This window comes from Gallinula chloropus (assembly GCF_964237585.1).
Source record: "Gallinula chloropus genome assembly, chromosome: 5".
Classification (NCBI taxonomy): Eukaryota; Metazoa; Chordata; class Aves; order Gruiformes; family Rallidae; genus Gallinula; species Gallinula chloropus.
The window spans coordinates 36,970,913-36,990,368 of record NC_140090.1 but is presented as its reverse complement, the minus strand read 5'-3'; the positions used below and the strand labels follow the sequence as shown (position 1 = coordinate 36,990,368).

General features: G+C 40.5%; 1 protein-coding gene across 1 annotated transcript in view; it reads right to left on the bottom strand.

The window, feature by feature from the left end:
* KANSL1L (KAT8 regulatory NSL complex subunit 1 like) overlaps nt 1-19,456 on the bottom strand; it is a gene marked incomplete at its 5' end in the record, with an annotated part of 59,905 nt that overhangs the window by 25,465 nt on the left and 14,984 nt on the right. Inside the window, 4 exons of the mRNA XM_084264694.1 lie at nt 4,993-5,188; nt 11,029-11,141; nt 13,943-14,140; nt 17,911-18,052. Coding sequence (XP_084120820.1) covers nt 4,993-5,188; nt 11,029-11,141; nt 13,943-14,140; nt 17,911-18,052 — 649 coding nt within the window. The remainder of the gene's footprint in view (nt 1-4,992; nt 5,189-11,028; nt 11,142-13,942; nt 14,141-17,910; nt 18,053-19,456) is intronic.

Below are 19,456 nucleotides of genomic sequence, written 5' to 3'. Positions count from 1 at the left end.
GCATGCACTGAGAAAGCATCAAGACACAAAAAAATAAAAATCCTTGAACCAGATTAAAAGGAGAAACCCAAACCCTAGAATTTAAATACGTTTTTCCTGTCTTGCTCTGTAGCCCTCTGGAGAAGCAGTCCCTTTTTTTTTTTCTAATCCACTAACTAAAAGCAGATATTCTTATGCTCTCACTTAACTCCCTTTTGAGACTGAAGAGAAAAAAATGTGGCAATACTCAACTGCAAAAACTGGCAACATTACACCAATCATTTGCTTGTGGTTATCTAAAATGTAAGCTTTTGCACCTCAATTCCCAACTTTCAGGGTGTTGGCACCTTTGCAAATTAGATTTCCAGTTTTCTACATGTGCCTCAGTCCATACAACCATCTCTTCCTCCAGCAGGTGGGGATACAAATACAATGAGAATTTTCAGATTTAAAAGAACAATGTACTGTGCTCTGCAGCTCCGCAAAGAAATGGATAGGACCAACATTTATAGTACTCCAATCTCACTCCTTTATTGCCCGTTACTTTCATTTATGGTTGTATAAAGTTTTAATAGATGAAAAGAGTACTTTACCTCAATGGCATCTGTTGCCAAAGCATGACTCGACTCAAAAAAAAAAGTAAAAACTGAAACTAATGTCATTGGTATAATGTTAAAAGAGAAGCTAACAAAATGTACAAAAAGCAAAACAAAAAACCATGCAAGAAGCCACACTGCTAAAATACTAGAAAAGAAAACACCGGGACATGTCAGCTAGGCAAAATCCTGTCTGAGATTATCCGTCTAGTAACATCACTTGTCTGTTTTCAAACCAACTAAACAGAACTTTTGATTACTCACCCGTAACTCAGTTCCTTCAAGTTCAGGCAAAAATTAGCCAGAAATTGAGATCACTGAGGTCCTCGCTACAGGAAAAGCATTTGCAGGAGCACCCAGGAATTACACTTTGCAGAATCTGGGTGAGGGCGAATCAGTAATAAATGCAACCACCACTGTGAAACGATTCAATTGGAGCTCATGCCTTAAAAGTCCTGACACTCATCTGCTACTTACAGACTTCTTCAGTTTTATGTTTTGAAAATCTTAGCCTTCTTTCCTAGTGTTAAAACTACATTACGTACATTTCATGGCAGGGCAAATGACCCTGAGGTTGGTTGGCTTACCAGCTGTAACAAGGCAAGTAAATGTCAGATCCAGTGTTTTGAAGAAGCACACGGACTTCCAACTCCTGCCCACAAGCACGTGTCCTCCTACTAGACCATGCCTGCATTTTAGTCCTCTGTGCTGTCCCCCATATGAGTTTTACTATTCATACACTGAAGAAATGCACCACTGCAATCACATCCTCTAGACCAAAGCACACACTGCAATCCCAGTTTTTTTGTGCACGTGGATTATTCCGAGTGGCTTGTGCACTGATTCATAAGAAATGGCCTAAGATCTTACCAAGCTATTTAGGTAATGAAAGAAGAAAGATACAAAACAGATTCCATGGCCAAAAGATGACTCACAGATCATCTGTAGTACTTAAGTCATTCTGAATTAGGGGACAAGGGGATTTGGGCCCAAAGGATGTGTCAAGTTCCTGAGGACACTGGATGGCGATAGTTAAGCCAAACGCCCTGCATCCTGTCTTATTTATCCCCACTGCAGTCTAGCTGTCTTGTAAATCTGGCAGGTATAGAGTTTCATAGAGTTCTATGTTTTCTCTTAGAGACACTCTGTGTAAACATTATTTAAATACCAGAGCAGGGGAAGGCGTAGTCCTCTACAGAACAGAAAAACCGGCAAAATAGAGAACAATACAGAGAATGTCTCAACAGGCAGCGGGGGCTACGAGGTCACTAATACTCAAACTTCTGACAGCATTGTAAACGTATGTGGCATGGCATTAGATAAGAGAAAAAAAATGTGGCTGTCTTCCTAGTGACCTTATGAACTGACAGACGGAACAGCAGTTCACAGTTTCGTACTTTGTTTTTCCTAACATAGATATTGGGGGGGTGAGGGGGAGCGGGGGAGATGAGCTTCCCAAAAGAATCGGGAGAGATTTGAAGGACAACACTGAATGCCATTTGATGCACAAGGGATACAACTAGTTACCACCCCCAAAAAAACCCCAAATCAACAAACTCTTTAAAGTTATCCCAGCATTTCTTAATCTCCCACACATGGGAAGTCTGCATTTTGCTTGGATTCTCTGGTCAGAATTCTTTAGTCATCATCATCTCAGATTACTCTGCAGAGAGGCATCGCCCATCAGCACTGCCAGGCACTCACTCAATGGCTGCTTGAACCAGGCAACATGAGGAAGCTGGCGCAGGAGCTGCGATGTTCAGAAGATTCAATTTTCTTCTCTGATCTTGGCAAGCTGCTCTCTATTAACTCCATATATGCTGCAGCCAGGCAGCAGCAAATCTTCCCTAGCTCCAGCTTCCTCTCAGGCCAGTGACCTTAAAGAAATGGTGGTCCTCAGAAACCATGGTACCAAGACCTATATAAATGTATAAAACCTGAAGAAATATCGAAGAGGCATTTGCTAGAGCTAGCACAGTAACATTACCTTAAAAATGCAACTATTTTCCAGTAAAAGTAACTGATAAAAAGTAACTCCTTTTTTTCTGAAAGGCCAGAAGAAATTTGCTGGATTACTATGGGGAATATAAATACATTTCCAAAGAAAGCTAGATATCAACCTCATTCCCCAGTTTGCATCCTTACCCTTAGACATCTGCCTAATCTAGCTGTCAGTCTGGGCTGACAGCCACTGTTCTTCCATTTCAAGCTGAGCAAGCTCATCAGCAGCTGGGTAACCGAGTGTAGCAAGTGCAGGAGTAAGAAGGTGACAGGGCCTGTTAGAGTAAGATTTCTTGAAAGAAATGATAGTGATGATGACAACTCTTAATTCAAAGAGTTGATATCTTTAAGTTTGATTGTCAGAACGTGCTGAAAATGTCCAGTCCAATTTTATCATTTACTTGGCCGGTAGGATCCAATACTCTGCTTTTAACCAACGCTCTGTAATGGCTTTGTTCACCGCTTTACCTTAACTCTTAAAATTTTAATTGAGTTTGGCACTTTCATGAAGTCTGAAGCAGACAGCTTGATTGCTGCTCCCACTTCTTATTTTCTCCAGGAACACGAGTGGAATCTATCTGTGGCACATGATGCAGCTTTTCACGTGGCTACTTGGTTCACTTCCCCATGGAGAGGACAGTAAGAACAAAGTGCTTTCCCTACAGGGGTTTTTACCAGGCTGCCTTTGGGACATCTGTTCACTTTCAGCACAGAGAGTATGTTCACCCAGCACTAGAAATGTCAAGAGCATGGAGCAGAGTTGCACCAGCTCCAACAGTCAAAGCCTTAACTACCTTACCTTAAAAATGTACTTTTTGATTGCAGTCTAAAATCAAGGGTAAACTACAGATCTATCTCCTTAGCCTACAAGTCAAAGTAAACTACTGAGCATGCAGAGTAGCTCAGCTCTATGGTTGGTTGAAGATAAACATGCAAACTTCAAATGCTTTGAACAACTGCTGCCAGGCTGCAGAAATGAAGTTTCTGTTCACAAGCTTCTGTTACTCCCTGAACTGCACTAACTCTGGCCCAGTTTTCAAAAGACATATTTTAGAAATACGAGGTCTGCAATATGCAGGCTTCTAGAAGACCCTGTTAATCTAGAAATTGCATCTGTAGTGGAAACTCCTCATATTTAAGCAGAAAGTCCTGGAGTCTCTTGCTGGGGAAACAATCCACACATCTGCAAGAAGCACTTGTGGTATTAGAGGCATAAGACGGGTAACAAGGCCTCCAACCTCTTTTACAGGACATGGATTGGACTGAATGGGAAAGTTGTTGAAGTCAGCAACAGCCTCTTTGGTTAATGCAAGGAAGATGAAAAAATTAAGTGTCCAGGAGGTAGAGCTCCCAAAATCTAACCCTCCACCCTCCATCCCCCACCATCAAAACCCTCCAGGCAGGCTTCCAAATCTTTGAGCCCTGCTGCCGGGAAGCTGGGAAGCCAAGCTAATAAGAAACTGGACAGTTTTTCAATAAAATATCTTGCTAAAACTAGGGCACTTCTGCATTTTGCAGAGGATGCTGAATCAGCGCGCTCACACAGAAAATCCTTGCAGGGGAGATTTCTCCCCAGACCACTGGTACACTTAGTAAATCCTAGACAGTTAGCTGAGGAGACATGGAGATTTCTCTCAATATAGCACACTTTTAAAAGGCAAAGTAAAATCAAGAGATTAAAACCTTTTGGGATTAACACTGCTCTACAGAATCAGTTCATTCAGCCTCCGTTCCCAAATTAGACTGTTGCTTTAAGCACCACAGCTAAATTCATTACATATTCTTACCAGCAATACTCTACTAATACTCAGATGTGAAGAGATAAGCTTTGCCCTGCACAGCAGACAATGGTTTTTTTACCCCATTTAAAAATATTAATTCCTTTGTACTGCAGAAAATTTCAAGATTTTTAAAGAATTCCAAAAGTGTCATGAAAAAGGAAATAAAACTAATCAGGAACAGCAAAAACAGAAGCAAGATTAAGATATTGCAATTTAATTTCCTAGAAAATAATGTGTGCCACCAGCTGTGTAAACTTTCTTGTAGCTCAAACAAATATTCTGAAAGCAAGCAGGCAGCTGATTTACACTGTGGCATGTTTCCTCAGCAGTCAAGCCTCCCAAGGAAGCTCTCGAGCTGCCTCTTAGACTGCACAAAGGCTTTAAAGACAGCCACACAACAAACTGATTTGATAAGCAGGATTCTGAGCAATCTTTAATTTTTATGTTCAGCTCATTAGCTCTAAGCTCCCGCTGGCACAGCTAATACTCCTGCCACATATACTATATGGTCCCTGAACGTAACAAATAAGCAGCACAGCATGTGCTCTTGTTCCGACATACCAGACAAGACACACGCAGACTCTAGCAGCTGGACTCTTTGGGTTTGTCTCCTCAAGAGAGATGAGAGCGCCTACCTGCTGATTCCAGGCACTATGCATTCTGTAGAGTTTCCTCTTCTGGAAGCTGTGAAGTGGCCTTGTTCGGGCAGATGTGCTCACATTAGCCATGGAGAGAGATCTTAGCCTTGTCTTCTCTTTTCTTCTTTTCTTGATGTGCTGATGATCAAGCAACCAGCTTCTTGAAGAGGATACCTCTCTGTTGTCTGAAGCTCTGCAATTTCGTGATTAACAGGGGGAGAAAACATGAAAAATTAAACACCCTCTGCATGCAAACGCCTCGATTTCATACACTGATTAGCATTAGCTATCTAAATCTGAGATCGTTTTATAGACACTGAAATGTTCTAGTACATGGTTTCAGGAAACCATGCATGTGCTCTGTTTGCTCGTCGATTAACTCTGTGTTGGGCCACAAAAGAAGTTTATCGTTCTTGTTCACCTTCCTCCTCAAGGAAGCAAATGTCAAACTGAAGCTAAGCCCTCAAGCATATGATGATTTTTGTTTTTTCCAAATTCAAGAACTCTCTTTCTAACACTTCCAACACCTGAGTTCTAAGTTCCAATTGGTATTTCCCTGCAAACTTGCATTCCATTCAAGGCAGCATTCATGCTAACATATGGAAGACCCTGATACTTTTGAGATTTTCTAGTTTTGGAAAGGAACTGAAATTTAAGTAAAGCTTTAGAAACCAGTGTCTGTTCAGCGCACAGGTATCAAAATAAGGAACACTGCACACTTAGCATAACCAACACAAGGCCATTAAACTTCACTTCCAGGGATGTTCCAACAGAGCACTTCAGTAATAGCACAAGCCCCGCCTGGGGCATGCTCTTGAGTATAAGAGAAAGCCCAGCCTGCCTGTCTGTCCTACAAGCTGGTTAGACCCAGGTAATTTGGAAGCACACCAGCTCAGATCCAGTGAAAATGAGACAGAGTCTGCATGAACACATGGAAAGCTTCGTTCTAACTCTTACTTGCATTACCTCGAGTCTACCCCTTTGAATCCCCCCTCAGTACTATAGCCATCCCTCCATAACCTCACCTGTATGTGCAATTGCTGTGCTCACACCCTTAGTATACAGTATGCAATTACAAAAGTTATGTGAGAACAGAGGGCCAAGAGCAGTAGAAAACATGTGTGTAACAAGCTTGGATCACTCACCAATCTACAGCCTCTTTGCTCACCAGAACAGGGAAGTCAGTCTTACAAAGTAAAATGCCAAAACACCCTCCACTTGGGTGGGAATGACCCGATAGGAAGAATGCACTTCACTTCTACAGGTATCCTGATGTTATTTTGATGCTGTAACAGTACCTGCCTGCAAAGCTGAAGGCTTGCTGCAAAAAGCACTCAAGCCTGTGCTTATTTTTGCAATACTGAAGACCTTGGCTGCAACTCTGAACTGCCTCTATGCTGCAAGTGTATTAGGTATTTTGCCCTTGGCTCACAACAGGTCATCTATCCGCACAAATAATTACTTTCTCTTATGAACTTTATCTGGCAAGTCACAGTATATTAGTAAAGCTGTACACAGAAAAACCATGAAAATGAATTTAATACAAGGCCCTTTATCAATCTTTTTTGACAAGCACTATTCTTCTAACAGTAGATTTTTATTAAATAGAAGTGCTTGTTATGAAGGTGTGATTAAACACCATCCCATGCTGTGCTGGGGTGGTAATAAAGCTTTATGTGCTTGAATTTGAGCTGTCCTTCTGATACATCAGGACAAGCCCAATAAGCAACACAGGCTCAGTGAAAAAAATGTACTAATTAGAAGAGGGAGGGTACAAAGTTTTTAAAGGAATATATTAGTAAGTGCTAAGAAAAAGCCTTAAACACTTAAACATGACATTCTTAATGCTAATGCTGAATTTTTAAGGATAGAGAAAGAAATGCATTTAAAGTCCATGGAAAAATTTTCTTAAAATACTTTGAAATCTCAAAAGCATTTTCCCTGTAATTATATTTCTCAAAGTCAGATGCTACCAAGTTCAACTTCTAGACTTCTATATTACCTCTCTGTTATTTATTACATGAGCAACAATTCAGACAGGTAAATTGTAACAAAAAGCTCCTCAGTGTGTCTCCCCAACTTCTGCAATTCCTGCCTTTGTTCTGGTGCTCTGCCTGGGTCTCTGTTAATCTCTCTTCAGTCTCTGCCAGCTCTTTTATTCATTCTCCTGTACCTTGCAGTAACCCAGGGCTCCATTTTCAGAGGAAGCTGAGATCTCAGCTCTCAGGCTTGGAGCTCCAGTACACAGCAGTACAGCTTTCCTGCCTCTTGTCTAAGTGGCTTCCCAGTCAAGATTCAAGTTATTGATTTATTTTGGCGTTAGTTTGGGTGTTTTCTAAAATGCAATTCTATAGATGAACAGAGATGAACCATCACCAGATGTAAAATTCATGAATTTGCTGGAACTCTCCTTTCAAAGGTCATAGGTTAGCTTTTCTTGCTCTGTAGCCTAGCTGAAGAGCAGAGACCTTACTCACAGATACATACACACACAGGAAGCCATCAAACAGGCACTAGTTGTACTCAAGTAATGAATTTCTTCGTTCCTCTCTCGTGGTAAGACAGTGGTTATCACTAGCTTGTGGAACTGCATTTATCTTCATATGATGCATCTTGCTAATCTTGGCATCTAGATTCAACTGAGCAAAGAAAACCTGCACACAAAAGGGAAGCCACTAAAGAAATCAGACCTTGACAAACGGTGATTCATGGCTACCCGCATTTCATCAACCAGGAACTGTACATGCACCACCAGTTCCACTGGGAATAGCCCAAGTAACCAACCGTACTGCAACCCTGTGATTACCAACCTCAAAGCATTGCATGTCTAGATTTTCTTTAAACATGGATTATCCAACCTTTCACATCAAGAGCCTACAACTGATTTCAAGAATTTACTTCAGTAAAAATCACTATCAGCCCCCTTTCTTTCCCTTCAAAAACAAAAAGCACTTTACTTTCCATTTAAGCTTGATTTCTACTTTCTCAAGTACTTAATACAGAGTTAGGTCTAGAACAAGGGAAGAAGCAGCCAAGAAATGAAGTTAACTGTAGTATGTAACTGTCTCAACAACAAAATACCACAAAAACCTGAAAAAAACCGCACTCAAATAACCAAGATGTAGGAGGCAGTGAATTTTCCCTGCCAGATTCTTATGATAACTACTTTGTATCATGCTTAATTACCATCTTTAATAAACGTATTTATTTGCAGATTTCAAAATGCGTCACAAGAAGCAAAGAATTTAAATTAACTATTTAAGTGATTTTTAAGATGACCTCCAGAAAACTCTCAAATCTCTCAGATTCCCTTCCAACACATAACTCACCAGCTCCAGTTTAGAGCTACTGCACTGAGAAAGTCCTCCAAGTCTTCTGTAGTGGTTTGGCCCTGGCTGGAGGCCAGACGCACAGCAAAGCTGCTCTATCAGTCCCCTTTTCAGTTGGACAGGGGAGAAAATATCTATCGAGAGGCTCAGGAGTCGAGATAAGGACAGGGAGAGATCATTCCATAATTAGTGTCATGGGCAAAACAGACTCAACGCAGAATAAAGGAAAGAAAACTCTGTAATTCATGACACTGCCCTGCGCACTCAGTGACACGAGTTGGATAATGAGAAGTGCCACCAGATCTTAAGCACCTTCCTCCCACTCCCCCCTTCTTATCAGACTTCACTTTAGTCAGGATTTTGCTCCCTTCTTCCCATGCATTGTGGCACAGGGAGGGGCAGGGACTGGGGGAATGGGGGTTTCTGTCAGTTCCTTATGAGCTGTTTCCCTTCTTGGCCAGAGGGGGTATTCCTCACACCTTTCCCTTGCTGCACCGTGGGGTACCACCCATGGCAGACAATCCTCCATGAACTTCTCCAACGTGAGTCCTTTCCCACGGGGCTTCAGCTCCTCCCCAGCTACCCCAGGATGGGTCACTTGTACGGGTGCAGTCACAAATCACAGAACGTCTCTCAGTTTCTCAAGCCCAGACTGCTCCAGCCTGGTCCTCCAAGGAGACACAAGCCTCCGCACTACAGCAAACCTGCTCCGGCGTGGTTCTCTCATCTGTCTCTCTCCACAGGCTGCAAGTGCTGGCAGAGGCTTGCTCCAATGTGGGTCACAGTGAGTTCCGTACATCTCCAGCTGCTCCAACGTGGGGCCTTCTCCATGGGCTGCAGGTGGGGTCTTGGCCTTTTCCATGGGCTGCGCGGGGACACCTGCTCCACCATGGGTTTCTCCATAGGCTGCAGAGGCATCTTTCTCTCTAGTACCCGGGGCGCCTCCTTCCCTCCCCACCACCACTCCTCCCCCCTGACCCTTCACTGGCCTTGCTGTCTGCACGGTTTCTTACATCTTCTCACTCCCTTCTCTGGGGACAAAAAGCAGCTGCTTGAATTTTTTTTTTCTTCTAAATGTGATTCCCAGAGGCACTGTGACCATCGCTGATGGGCTCGGCCTTGGTCAAAGACAACTCTGGCCTTGAGTCGGTTGGTGTTTGCTCTCTTGGGCCTGCAAAGAGCTTCTGGCTGCTTCTTGCAGAAGCCACCCCCGCAAACTCCCCCTTTGTCCATCAGAACCCAGCCATGCAAAGCAACTAGCCTTAGAGAGAGTGCTCTGTGAGAAAACAACTGTGCTGCTCATAACATGGAAAAAGAACTGATTTGGGATAGTATCTGATAAATCAGAAGGTAGCTTAAGGTTACAACATTACAGTCCCTCATCATGAAGTCAGCTTCACACACTCCTCAGAACATTTTTAAAAGCAGCATCCCTTCCTCACCTGTTAGGTGAAAAAGTCACAGATTCAACAGCTTCTTTTACTCTCTTCCTCCACATACCAATCTCTATTAGCAACTCCTATTTCAGGGCTTTTTTTCGTCCCCAAACTCAGAGGAATCTTCTGATTTTCCCCGAGAGTATTTGTAAACAGCCGATACATAAGGAGTGCAAACGCTAAATAACAGAACCAACCCACACTTAAATTTAGGGCACGGTCTCACAATTGCTTTGGAACAGACGGTGGTTAAAGGAGCTGCCCATCCAAGCTGCTCATTATAATCTCTTTGTGGGAGGCTACAGCCTCTGCGGCAAAGCTGCTGAAACAGACGGTGTGGCCAGCTCTTCTTGGAGCTGGGAGCCAGGGAATTACGTCCTGCTGCAGACACTGCCACAAAACCCCAGCTCAAGTGGGAAACACTTTCTTCATCCATCTCATCTTAATTAAGACCTATGAATAACAGCAACCGCTCCACCCTCAAAAATCACCGTACCAGTATCTCAGGAGAAATATCCTACACACCTATGTCTTTTCTAGGATAGGACTGTAGTCAATTACCTTAATGCTGTTTTGAGACTAATACAGATAACAGCCTCTACTCTATTTTAAAACCTTTGAATAAAAGATGGAATTTCTGAGAAGTACAGAGTCCTACTAAGAAACATTTTTCTACAATGCTAACTTTGAGCTGCTCTGGTCATCCTGGAAGGTATATCCATCCAGAACAAAAAAACAGAAAGGGAAAAATATTATCTCCAAATTCCTGAAAATGTAAAAGTAAATACAAATTTGGCCTTGTATTGAAGACCAATATGCTTAAAATTAATGAAACTGCCACAAAAAACCCTAACACTGTCCCATGCTGAGGCAAGGCGACATTGCTTATGTACTCGACTAATCTAGCAAAGTCCAGTTCACTGCCTTTCAAGAAAGCAAGCTGCATTTGTGAAGACCAAATGCATTAAATCTGAAATAATCAGAAGTACTGCATTACTTACTGCATCTTTTCACTCTTTCACAGATATAGTAATCTTCTGAGTACTTAAATGTACTTACAGTGACTGCATACTTTTATGATGCCTTTATAAACAAAACAAACCTCTTCTACTTTCAACTGTACAACCAAGACTTGACGTCTCTTGAAGCTTGCAGAAAGCAGCTCTCTTTTCCTCATTTACTGCTGTAACAATTACCACTTCCATCTGCATAACTTTACCAAAAGTTATTCTTGGACCAAAAAAAATGCTACCATAACTGTCACTTACCTGAAGGAAATGCCATTGACCAGCTGCCTGTGCCTACAGGTCTTGGATGAAAGAGATGAAGAAGCTGGAGACAGGTTGATTAGGCTGCTGATGATTTCACTCAGTTGTGCACTCTGGAAAAAATAAAAAAATAGAAGCTAGTCAGACTTTTATCCAGACCCAGTGGCTCAAAGGTCCTGGGTTTTTGTTGTTTTCCTACTTAGGATTCCAGTTGCATACTTCATGGAATAATCCTAGTTAGTTTTCTTCTTGTGAATAATCAAGTGTGGCATGTTTTTCCTTTCACAATCATTATGTTCAACTATATAAAAAATCCCAGCCCTGTAAAACAACAAAAAAACCCAACACAACCCTGACCAAACCAGCCAAGGACATTGTTTATACATCTGAATAAGTAGTACACAAAACACATTAGTGATCTTAGTATTTAACCAAAGCTTTTTTAAAAGGCAAAAGAAACCAGATCACTTTACAGCTGATGTTACAACAGCTGCAGTCCAGAGCTTCTAACTGGCTATTCAACAAGCATTTCAACTGGCGGGGGGGGGCAGTGGGGTGTGTGTGTGTGTGTAGGAAAGTCTGCTGTCTACTCAGTACATTTTGTTCAATTGAAGTGTTTTTCTTTTTAAAAGAATCCTCTTCATTGCTCAATGTAGTCTGACAAAGGTGTTTTCATAAAAGGAAGTGTAAGGACACGATAACTATTGTAACTACAGAGGGAGTAGTGAAAAACTTCTAGAATCTTCAAAACTAGCCCCCACCCCACCAAAACCAGGATTTGCAGAACTGCCTCAAAACAAATGCAGCTCATTTGTTAAGACTAAGAATTACTCCTTATAAAGCAATGAATTGTGGACCGACTCCAGATAACATTTCACAATGATTTTTTTGTTTTAAATGTCAAACCTTAAAGGCTATTTTGCCAATAAACGTAGCTTTCTTAAAGGAAACTCCAAGTTGCAGACTAAATAGAAATTAAATGTATCTGAAATGGCACACTTTTTTTTTTTAACCTTTTACATTAAACTGTAAGATTTTCACTCAGAACTAAGATTGTTTAAAACAAGAATCACTAAAGGTTACCCATTAAGTTGTCTTTACATCTTGAGGCACTACCATTTATGCAGAAAGGGGCAGAAAAACTTAGTTTCAATTTTTTTACAACTCGTATCTTTTCTGCTCATGTTCAAGTGGTGCCGCTGGGTAAAGCTTTCCCATCAGAATAAAATATTCAGGGATGGACTTTAAAGCACAGAAATAGCAAGTCAATTACAAAAGGTCTGGACAAAGCAAACAAGATGCCAGTAAAATATTTAGCAGATTGATTAAAAAAATCTCAACAGAATTCAACGTGTAAGGAGTAAAGTCTCTACGGAATATAAAAGAACCGAAACAATGGCAGACTTCCAAAACACAGGGGAAAACGTACGTGTTTTTAAAACGTTGCATAGCTATGAGAAGAACTTGAAAGCATTATTAATACAAATTGCTGGGCTCAGTCACTTTGAATTCTTTATGAATTTTTTGGTGTCCATGAGTAAAATTATTTATTTCTAACAAAGTAATACTTTGACATAGCACTGAAGAATTCTCTGGGAATATCTGTGGATGTACTTCAGCCAACAACATTGCTACTCCAGATACCAAACAAGAAGAAACTCAGACCTTCAGAGTTACGGTTGATTTACAGAACTGATAGTCAAAAGGCAAATCAAAACTCAAAGGTTTTTGTGGTATAAGGGGAAGAAATCTGACGTAATCTGTGATACGTGTTAAATGAAGAACACCTTTACTTCCAAATAATTATCAGATCATCAAAGTTCCTGGACGTCTCTAGATATTTAGGGATCAGGAAACACACTACTAATACTTTAATTGCCAAATGTCTTACTGAGAAGTGCATTCAACTCTCCAAGTAATCACTTCAAGAGGGGACATTCACCATGTTCTAAAAATGCTCTTTGGTTTACCTTGTGCAATAGCTAGCACTGCGCCTGTAAATTTCCTGTTTCATTGCTTGCCCACTCCTGTCTTTTGTGGACAGGATCTATCGAACCGGGAAACATTTTAAGAGCAGGAAAGTATGATCATCAAACAAGAAAAATTGGCACAGAGATTCAGGAACAGGCATTAGTACCTAAAGCTACTTTTACCCATTTTTTTTTTTAAAAAGTGTGTATGAGCAGGAATTTATGTACAGCAGGAGAGTGACATACTAATGCACCACACTGGTTCTGTCAGGTTTGCTCTATACTAACTGCCTAAGTTCATTCTGAAAACAAATTTCCTGTATCTCCTCCAGCAATGTGATCCTACCACATTCTTTATGTACTTTCTAGCAAAAGAAAACCCTGCTGGAGTCTATATCGTATTTCCTGGAATTAACCTTGGAAATGACTGATTTGAACACGGTGAACCGAAACTCCACTCACAGCTACGCCTACGCTATGCCTGTTAAGTACCTGGAACTCCTCAGCTGCAAACTTGAGTCCAGTGACACTTGAAAAGGCAGACCAACAATTAAATTCTGGGTTGGTTTTTTTTTGTTTTAAGTGCAACATACCTCCATCTTCAGCTGTACTCTTTCATCTCACGTAAGTATTTCCTGAAACAATCTGTGGCAACTCTACATCGAAGCTAACTATAAAGGAGAGGCAGGTTTGTGGACAGCCATCAGAATCTGTTATGTGGCCGCTTTGATGGAAACAAAGCAGTAACACAGACACATCAGAAATAAAAGGTTAATTTGTAAACCCGGTGTACAATGTAGTTATTTAAGCCCTTCAATTCATCAGCGCCCACTCTTGGGACTGTGAAATATCTTCCCTTTTGAAAGTCATCACCATGGAACCTGCCCTATTTATGAAGTAAATCATTTGGCTCCACTGACCGTTCGGTTCTTATTTTACGTTACCTGTTTTTCTATGTTTCGTAAAAGCAGGGTAGGGCTGCTGGGTGACATTTCAAAGTCATGCTCCGGCAAAGAATCCTGTCTCTCAATGGCAGCTTGCGAATTCCCTGTGGCGTTTAATAAAGCTTCTTGGTCTGTCAATTGTATTTGCTTCTTCAAAATGTCTTTTGGAAATGGGAATTCTTCTAACATCACCATCCCCTAGACAACAGCAATTGAACACAGTTGGTTGACAAAGGATTAACCCTCCTAAATCACTTTTAAGGGGCAGTTGAACCTGGCACATCCCCTTCAATCCTCCCAGCAACTCTTTGGAGCACTTAAGCTAGATTTTAAACACACTTAACAGCTTGAATATAGAAATAGTGGGTTATTTTCATTCAGGAAAAGCTGCACCATTTATGCTACTCCTTAGAACAGCAATCACTCTAGTGTGATACTACTACTTAAACATCTGTGCCAAAATTCAAATCAGAAATTCATACTTATTAGAGCAACTATATGATCATTTGTGCCGCTGATTTAAGAAGAGGTTTTACTGTAAGAAACAAGCACCCTTTGTGGTTACACTCTTTGCAGCCAGTAAATTTTGCAGAGGCATTTTAAAGTGCTCTATTTTTCCCATGCCTAGCCATGTTCTTAGCAAAACACTGAGGTTGTTATTTTTTAGCAGAGAGATGTACACAATTCGAAACAAAGGCATTTTACAATTTATTAAATAATTTTGTAAAAGGTGAGTATTTTTAGAGTTTTATAATTACGGAGCTAACTATGCCAGATATACTAGAAAACTCATTGCTTTTCAAGACCACCTGCACAAATGTGCCATCAGACGTGGTCTACTGTCTAGAATGCCACCTAATAAAATAACTATATGGTAGGGAAATAACAGACTTTCATAAATAGAACTAAGAAAATAATATCCCCATTGTATTTTCCACATGACAGATTAGAAAAATAGAAGTGTCAAATACAATTGTAGGTAATACCTCAGTTGGTTCCTTTATAACAACTTAAAAGGTTTTACAAAATAGTAAGCAAAAATAACTTTGCAACAGTCAACAACAGCTCCTCAGTCAGTCCCTTAATTCAACATTATTGCGAGCAAATAAATTTAAAACTCAGAAAAGGCTATCAAATCTCTGCAGGCTTTTTCAAGAGAAAAGGAAAGAACTTCCTCAAGTCTTTTACTCGACTATTAAGCTGATATTGAAAGAATGGGATCAATGAATCACACCACCTCGAATTGTTATTTACAGCGATAAAGTTCCAGTAAACCCAAGGACGACTGTAATCATGTGAACACAAGGAACCCCTATATTATTTCTTTAAGGGAGACAGACTTCACCTAGGTTGTGGGTGTGGAAAAGTACGGATCCTGTAGTTTTACTCATACCTTAACTCCTGCCTCAGCAGCCACTTGCCCTAAAATATGAAAGCAAGTCTCAAAGAGACTTCAAAGGGAAGACTAGGAGAAAATGTGAAGTTGTCCTGTTCTCACTGTGTCTCTAACTTATTGCCCTGTTTGAGTTATAAATTCAAAGCTGAGAACAAAGATACTCTCTACAAACAAATGTGGGTGCTTGAAAACTTGCTTTATTCCCCAAAGGGGCACAGAAATTCTGAATTTCCATCAGTGCTAGATTTTCCACATTTCTTATCAGGTAGTAGCCGATCAGCTGTGTTTTTCCATTTACAGCAGATGGAAACGAATCCAGACAGGATAATCCTACAATTTGCAGACCAAAAGAAGTTACGAAGTAAGCAATATGTTCAAGGAAATTGAAGTATAGACCTAATCTTTGTGTGCCACATCAGGAGGACAAGCTAGCTCAACAGCTTTAGACTCCCAAGAGTTTAGATAATCTTTAGATCATTTTGGTAGAAGACTCATATGTCCTGACTATAGAGAGAGAAAAATGTGACTCACAGAAGTCTAAACCACAAATTCCGAAGTCAGAGAAGTAGGAAGACACACAGGAAAAATGCCTGCTTCCACTAGACTTTTAAGTTGCAGAATCCTACCAGGCACAGAAAGAGGAAATCACAAAAGGAAGGAGAAAACTGACACACCATATCGAAAAGGAGAGATGGACTAGACATAGAAGGAAGAGTAAAGAATTAGAAGACTATTACTGACTAGATAGGAATTATAAGTTCAATGTGTTACAGCCACTAGGCTTTGGCAATGAACTCCTCCCCCCACCTCTTTAGATGGAATTGTTTTGTTTCACAGATACACATTTTTTAAAGAAGTAAGGACTCTCAAAGGTCCAGAGCTGCTACTTCTGTGTGGGTAGAGATGGAGAAGACACAATGCAGCAGGCCAGGAAACTGCCCACAAGTTAACCATCTCCCCTCCTACTGCGTTATGGTGTTAGAGGAGTGGCATTCTGCTTGAAATCATTGTTCGCTGGCTATGAATCACAGATTTTTCCACTCAAAACACATAACAACCACTCTGAAATGATTAAACACAAATTCTAATGATATTGTGTAACTACTCTGCAGTCACTAAATGAAAACAAAGAGCTCTTCTATCAGCCCACGTGTCCTTCCATAGCTGCTGCACTGTTAGACTACAAACATGTATACAGAAAAAAAAAATCACAGCTGAAGAAAATACACGTCTACCTTCACTATGGACATGATGCCAAATACTGAACACCACAGCTGGTAAAAGGGGCATGAAGTTTGCAAAAAGGAATGTCACTAAAGATCTCCACCAGGAAGATGACTAGGCTCCAAGCCAACATACCACCTAATGCGAAGAAAATGCATGACTAAAAGAATGTTCTTTCTCTCATTTCTGTTATTTTCTTCTCTGTCTTCTGCAGCTTGTGAGACTTATGCCACCCTACAGCTTTTGGGTGTAACAGTGTGCATGCACCTGGTATTTAGGAAAACTCTTAAAATATGGGCAATCCTCACCCTTCACCAAAATATAAAACCTCCTTTGACTTCTGTGGGCACAGAGGCTGGACAGACCCTGAAACAAAGGCTCTTCAATTATTCTTTTTTTAAACTAAAATCTGACTTTTGAAAGTTGTGAGCTGGAGAGACAAAGCTGGATATAAAAGGAAGGGCGTTCAGGGTGAAGGGAGAAGAGGAAATAATTTTTCTTCATGTGATCAGAGGGAAATGCTCTGTGGGGTGATTTCCCACTCCTTTTAAACTCCCTCTAAGCCTTATGTTCAGCCCCATAAAAGTCTAAAGCATCTTCTGGCTCCTCTCCATCTGTGCTTATCTGACCCCAGCATAGATGAGAAACCTACATGAAGCTCATTAATTGAGAGCCAAAGAACCCGCTAACCCTATCACATCACCAAAATTACCACAGGTTTTGGCTCCCTGTATATGAGAATGACCTGGGGAACACATTAAATTGATAGATAGATTATTAATGTTTTAGGAATGTGACTTTCCCACTGTCTAGCCAGTTTGATTTACAAAAACTAGTACATGAGTTACACACATTGGAATTTTAGTAATAATTAATCCTTGACCTGTTCAAAGTGCTGTACAAACATTAACTAGCTAATCCTCAGAATAAACATGCACTGTAAATAACAAAAAACCCACCTTGAAATCCCACAACACAAAATTGAATAACCAACCACCCCTCCTGAAAAACAAATCTTGCCTCTACTACAGAGGGAAAAACGAGGGTGATGAATACAGTACCTTGTGCTGGGCCCCTCAAAGTCCTTAACAGAGTCCCTAACTATCACAGATAGGAAGGTAAGAAAGAGTTCCCAACTCCCACTGCCGTAATGGTGCCTCCAGGGCACGATGCTTTTTACCTCCTGATGTCTTTCTCATTAACCTTTGCACACAATAGCCTGCATGGATACAAGCACTCTAGGGCAAAACAGACAACAACAAGAAGGAGGAACCAAATAAATGAGTATTACAAGAAACACTTTCAAAAGATTATTTGAAAAGCCCATTTATGAGCTGACAGACAATACCTTGGTGGCACGTATCTGCCTGTGAAGGTCAGTTAGTTGTTGGATTTTGTATTCTAGTTCTGAAATCTGGGCTTGAAGCCATGTCCAACGGCTGCCAATTCTAGCTCTGTCTGCAAGCCACTTCCATTCAGAAGTATAGCTGCTGTGAAGACAAAATGCTGGTTAGTCCAAAAATAAAGATAACCACATTTGCACAAGAACATTTTTGACAGCTGCTCTGCCTCATGTTGCAAGCATCTCGGTTGCTTTCAGAAGATATCTGATTATACCCATCCAGTTTCACATCAGCTTATTTCTGTAACTACAGAATTTGCCCAAACCAGTACGATCAATGTTCACAGCTATTCCCAGGCTAAGCTAGTTTTCTGTTCTGCATTATAAATCCCAGAGTTGGAGAAACTACCAAACTGTATCAGTTAATGCAGATTACAGAGCTGTAAAGAATTCCAGTAACTCCACCAGCAAGAATCCTAATTCTTGCACCACGCTTCCTCCCACAAGCTTACACGAATACCATTCGCTAACAACTGGAACCTAACAAAACGCCATCCAGTAATGACGAGCTAGATATCAAGTCACTGCCCAAAAAAACCCAACAAAGGAGTTTAGATTTCTTTTATTCAAGCAATTTTATAAATATAGCTGTCAGTATAGTATAGTCACTCTTACTGCTCTTTAAAAATAGGTGCATTTTATAACAAAAAAGATAAGCCTCACAGTGCTTGACGTGGTGATCCGCTTAACTTTATTATGCTAAATTCATCACCAGTATCACCAACCTTTACTCAGCCTACGTACTAAATAAATGAATGGTGCAGTGGTACTCAATCAACAAATAATCTTAATATCCAATAGATTTAAGCAACAGAGACAACACAATGCAATATTTTCTTATATAACTTCCACTAGTATCCTACCATTAACTGAATTTGCTTATTTAAAGAAAATTACTGCTGGAGTTTTTTTCCACTAACTTAAAAGAACTGTAAAAACAAAATTGAACATCTTCTAGAAAAGAAGTGTTTTAAGTCATGCTATTGGGTTATCTACTGAATCTAAATCCTGCATGACCCTGTAGGTAAGTTTTCCATGGCCAGAATGAGTGATCCCCTCCTCCCAAGAAAGAGTCCTGAGATATTACAAAAGACTCAAGAAAAAGGAGAGGCCAGTGAATTGGCATAAGAACATCACACGAGTGCAACTGGCTTATACAGAATTGTGTGTCAACTACCTCAACAATGAAAGGAAGGTAATATGTCACCTTGCAGAAGATGCTAGACATTTCCTGCCATGAACAGAAAATCAAAATCTCACAACTTTCAGTTGACTTTAGCAACTATTTATTATAAACAATAAGGACAGAATATCCAGTAGGATACCTCTAAAATACATTATTCCCCTTTTTTAACACAAATTATCTGCCCACCTAATGTATAACCAGCTTAAATTCTCTCCTACACAGACAAAATGAACATATGAAATTAGACAGGAGACTGAAATGTTCTGTTTAAATTGAGATTCTATGTGCAAGCAAATAAAGTGGACA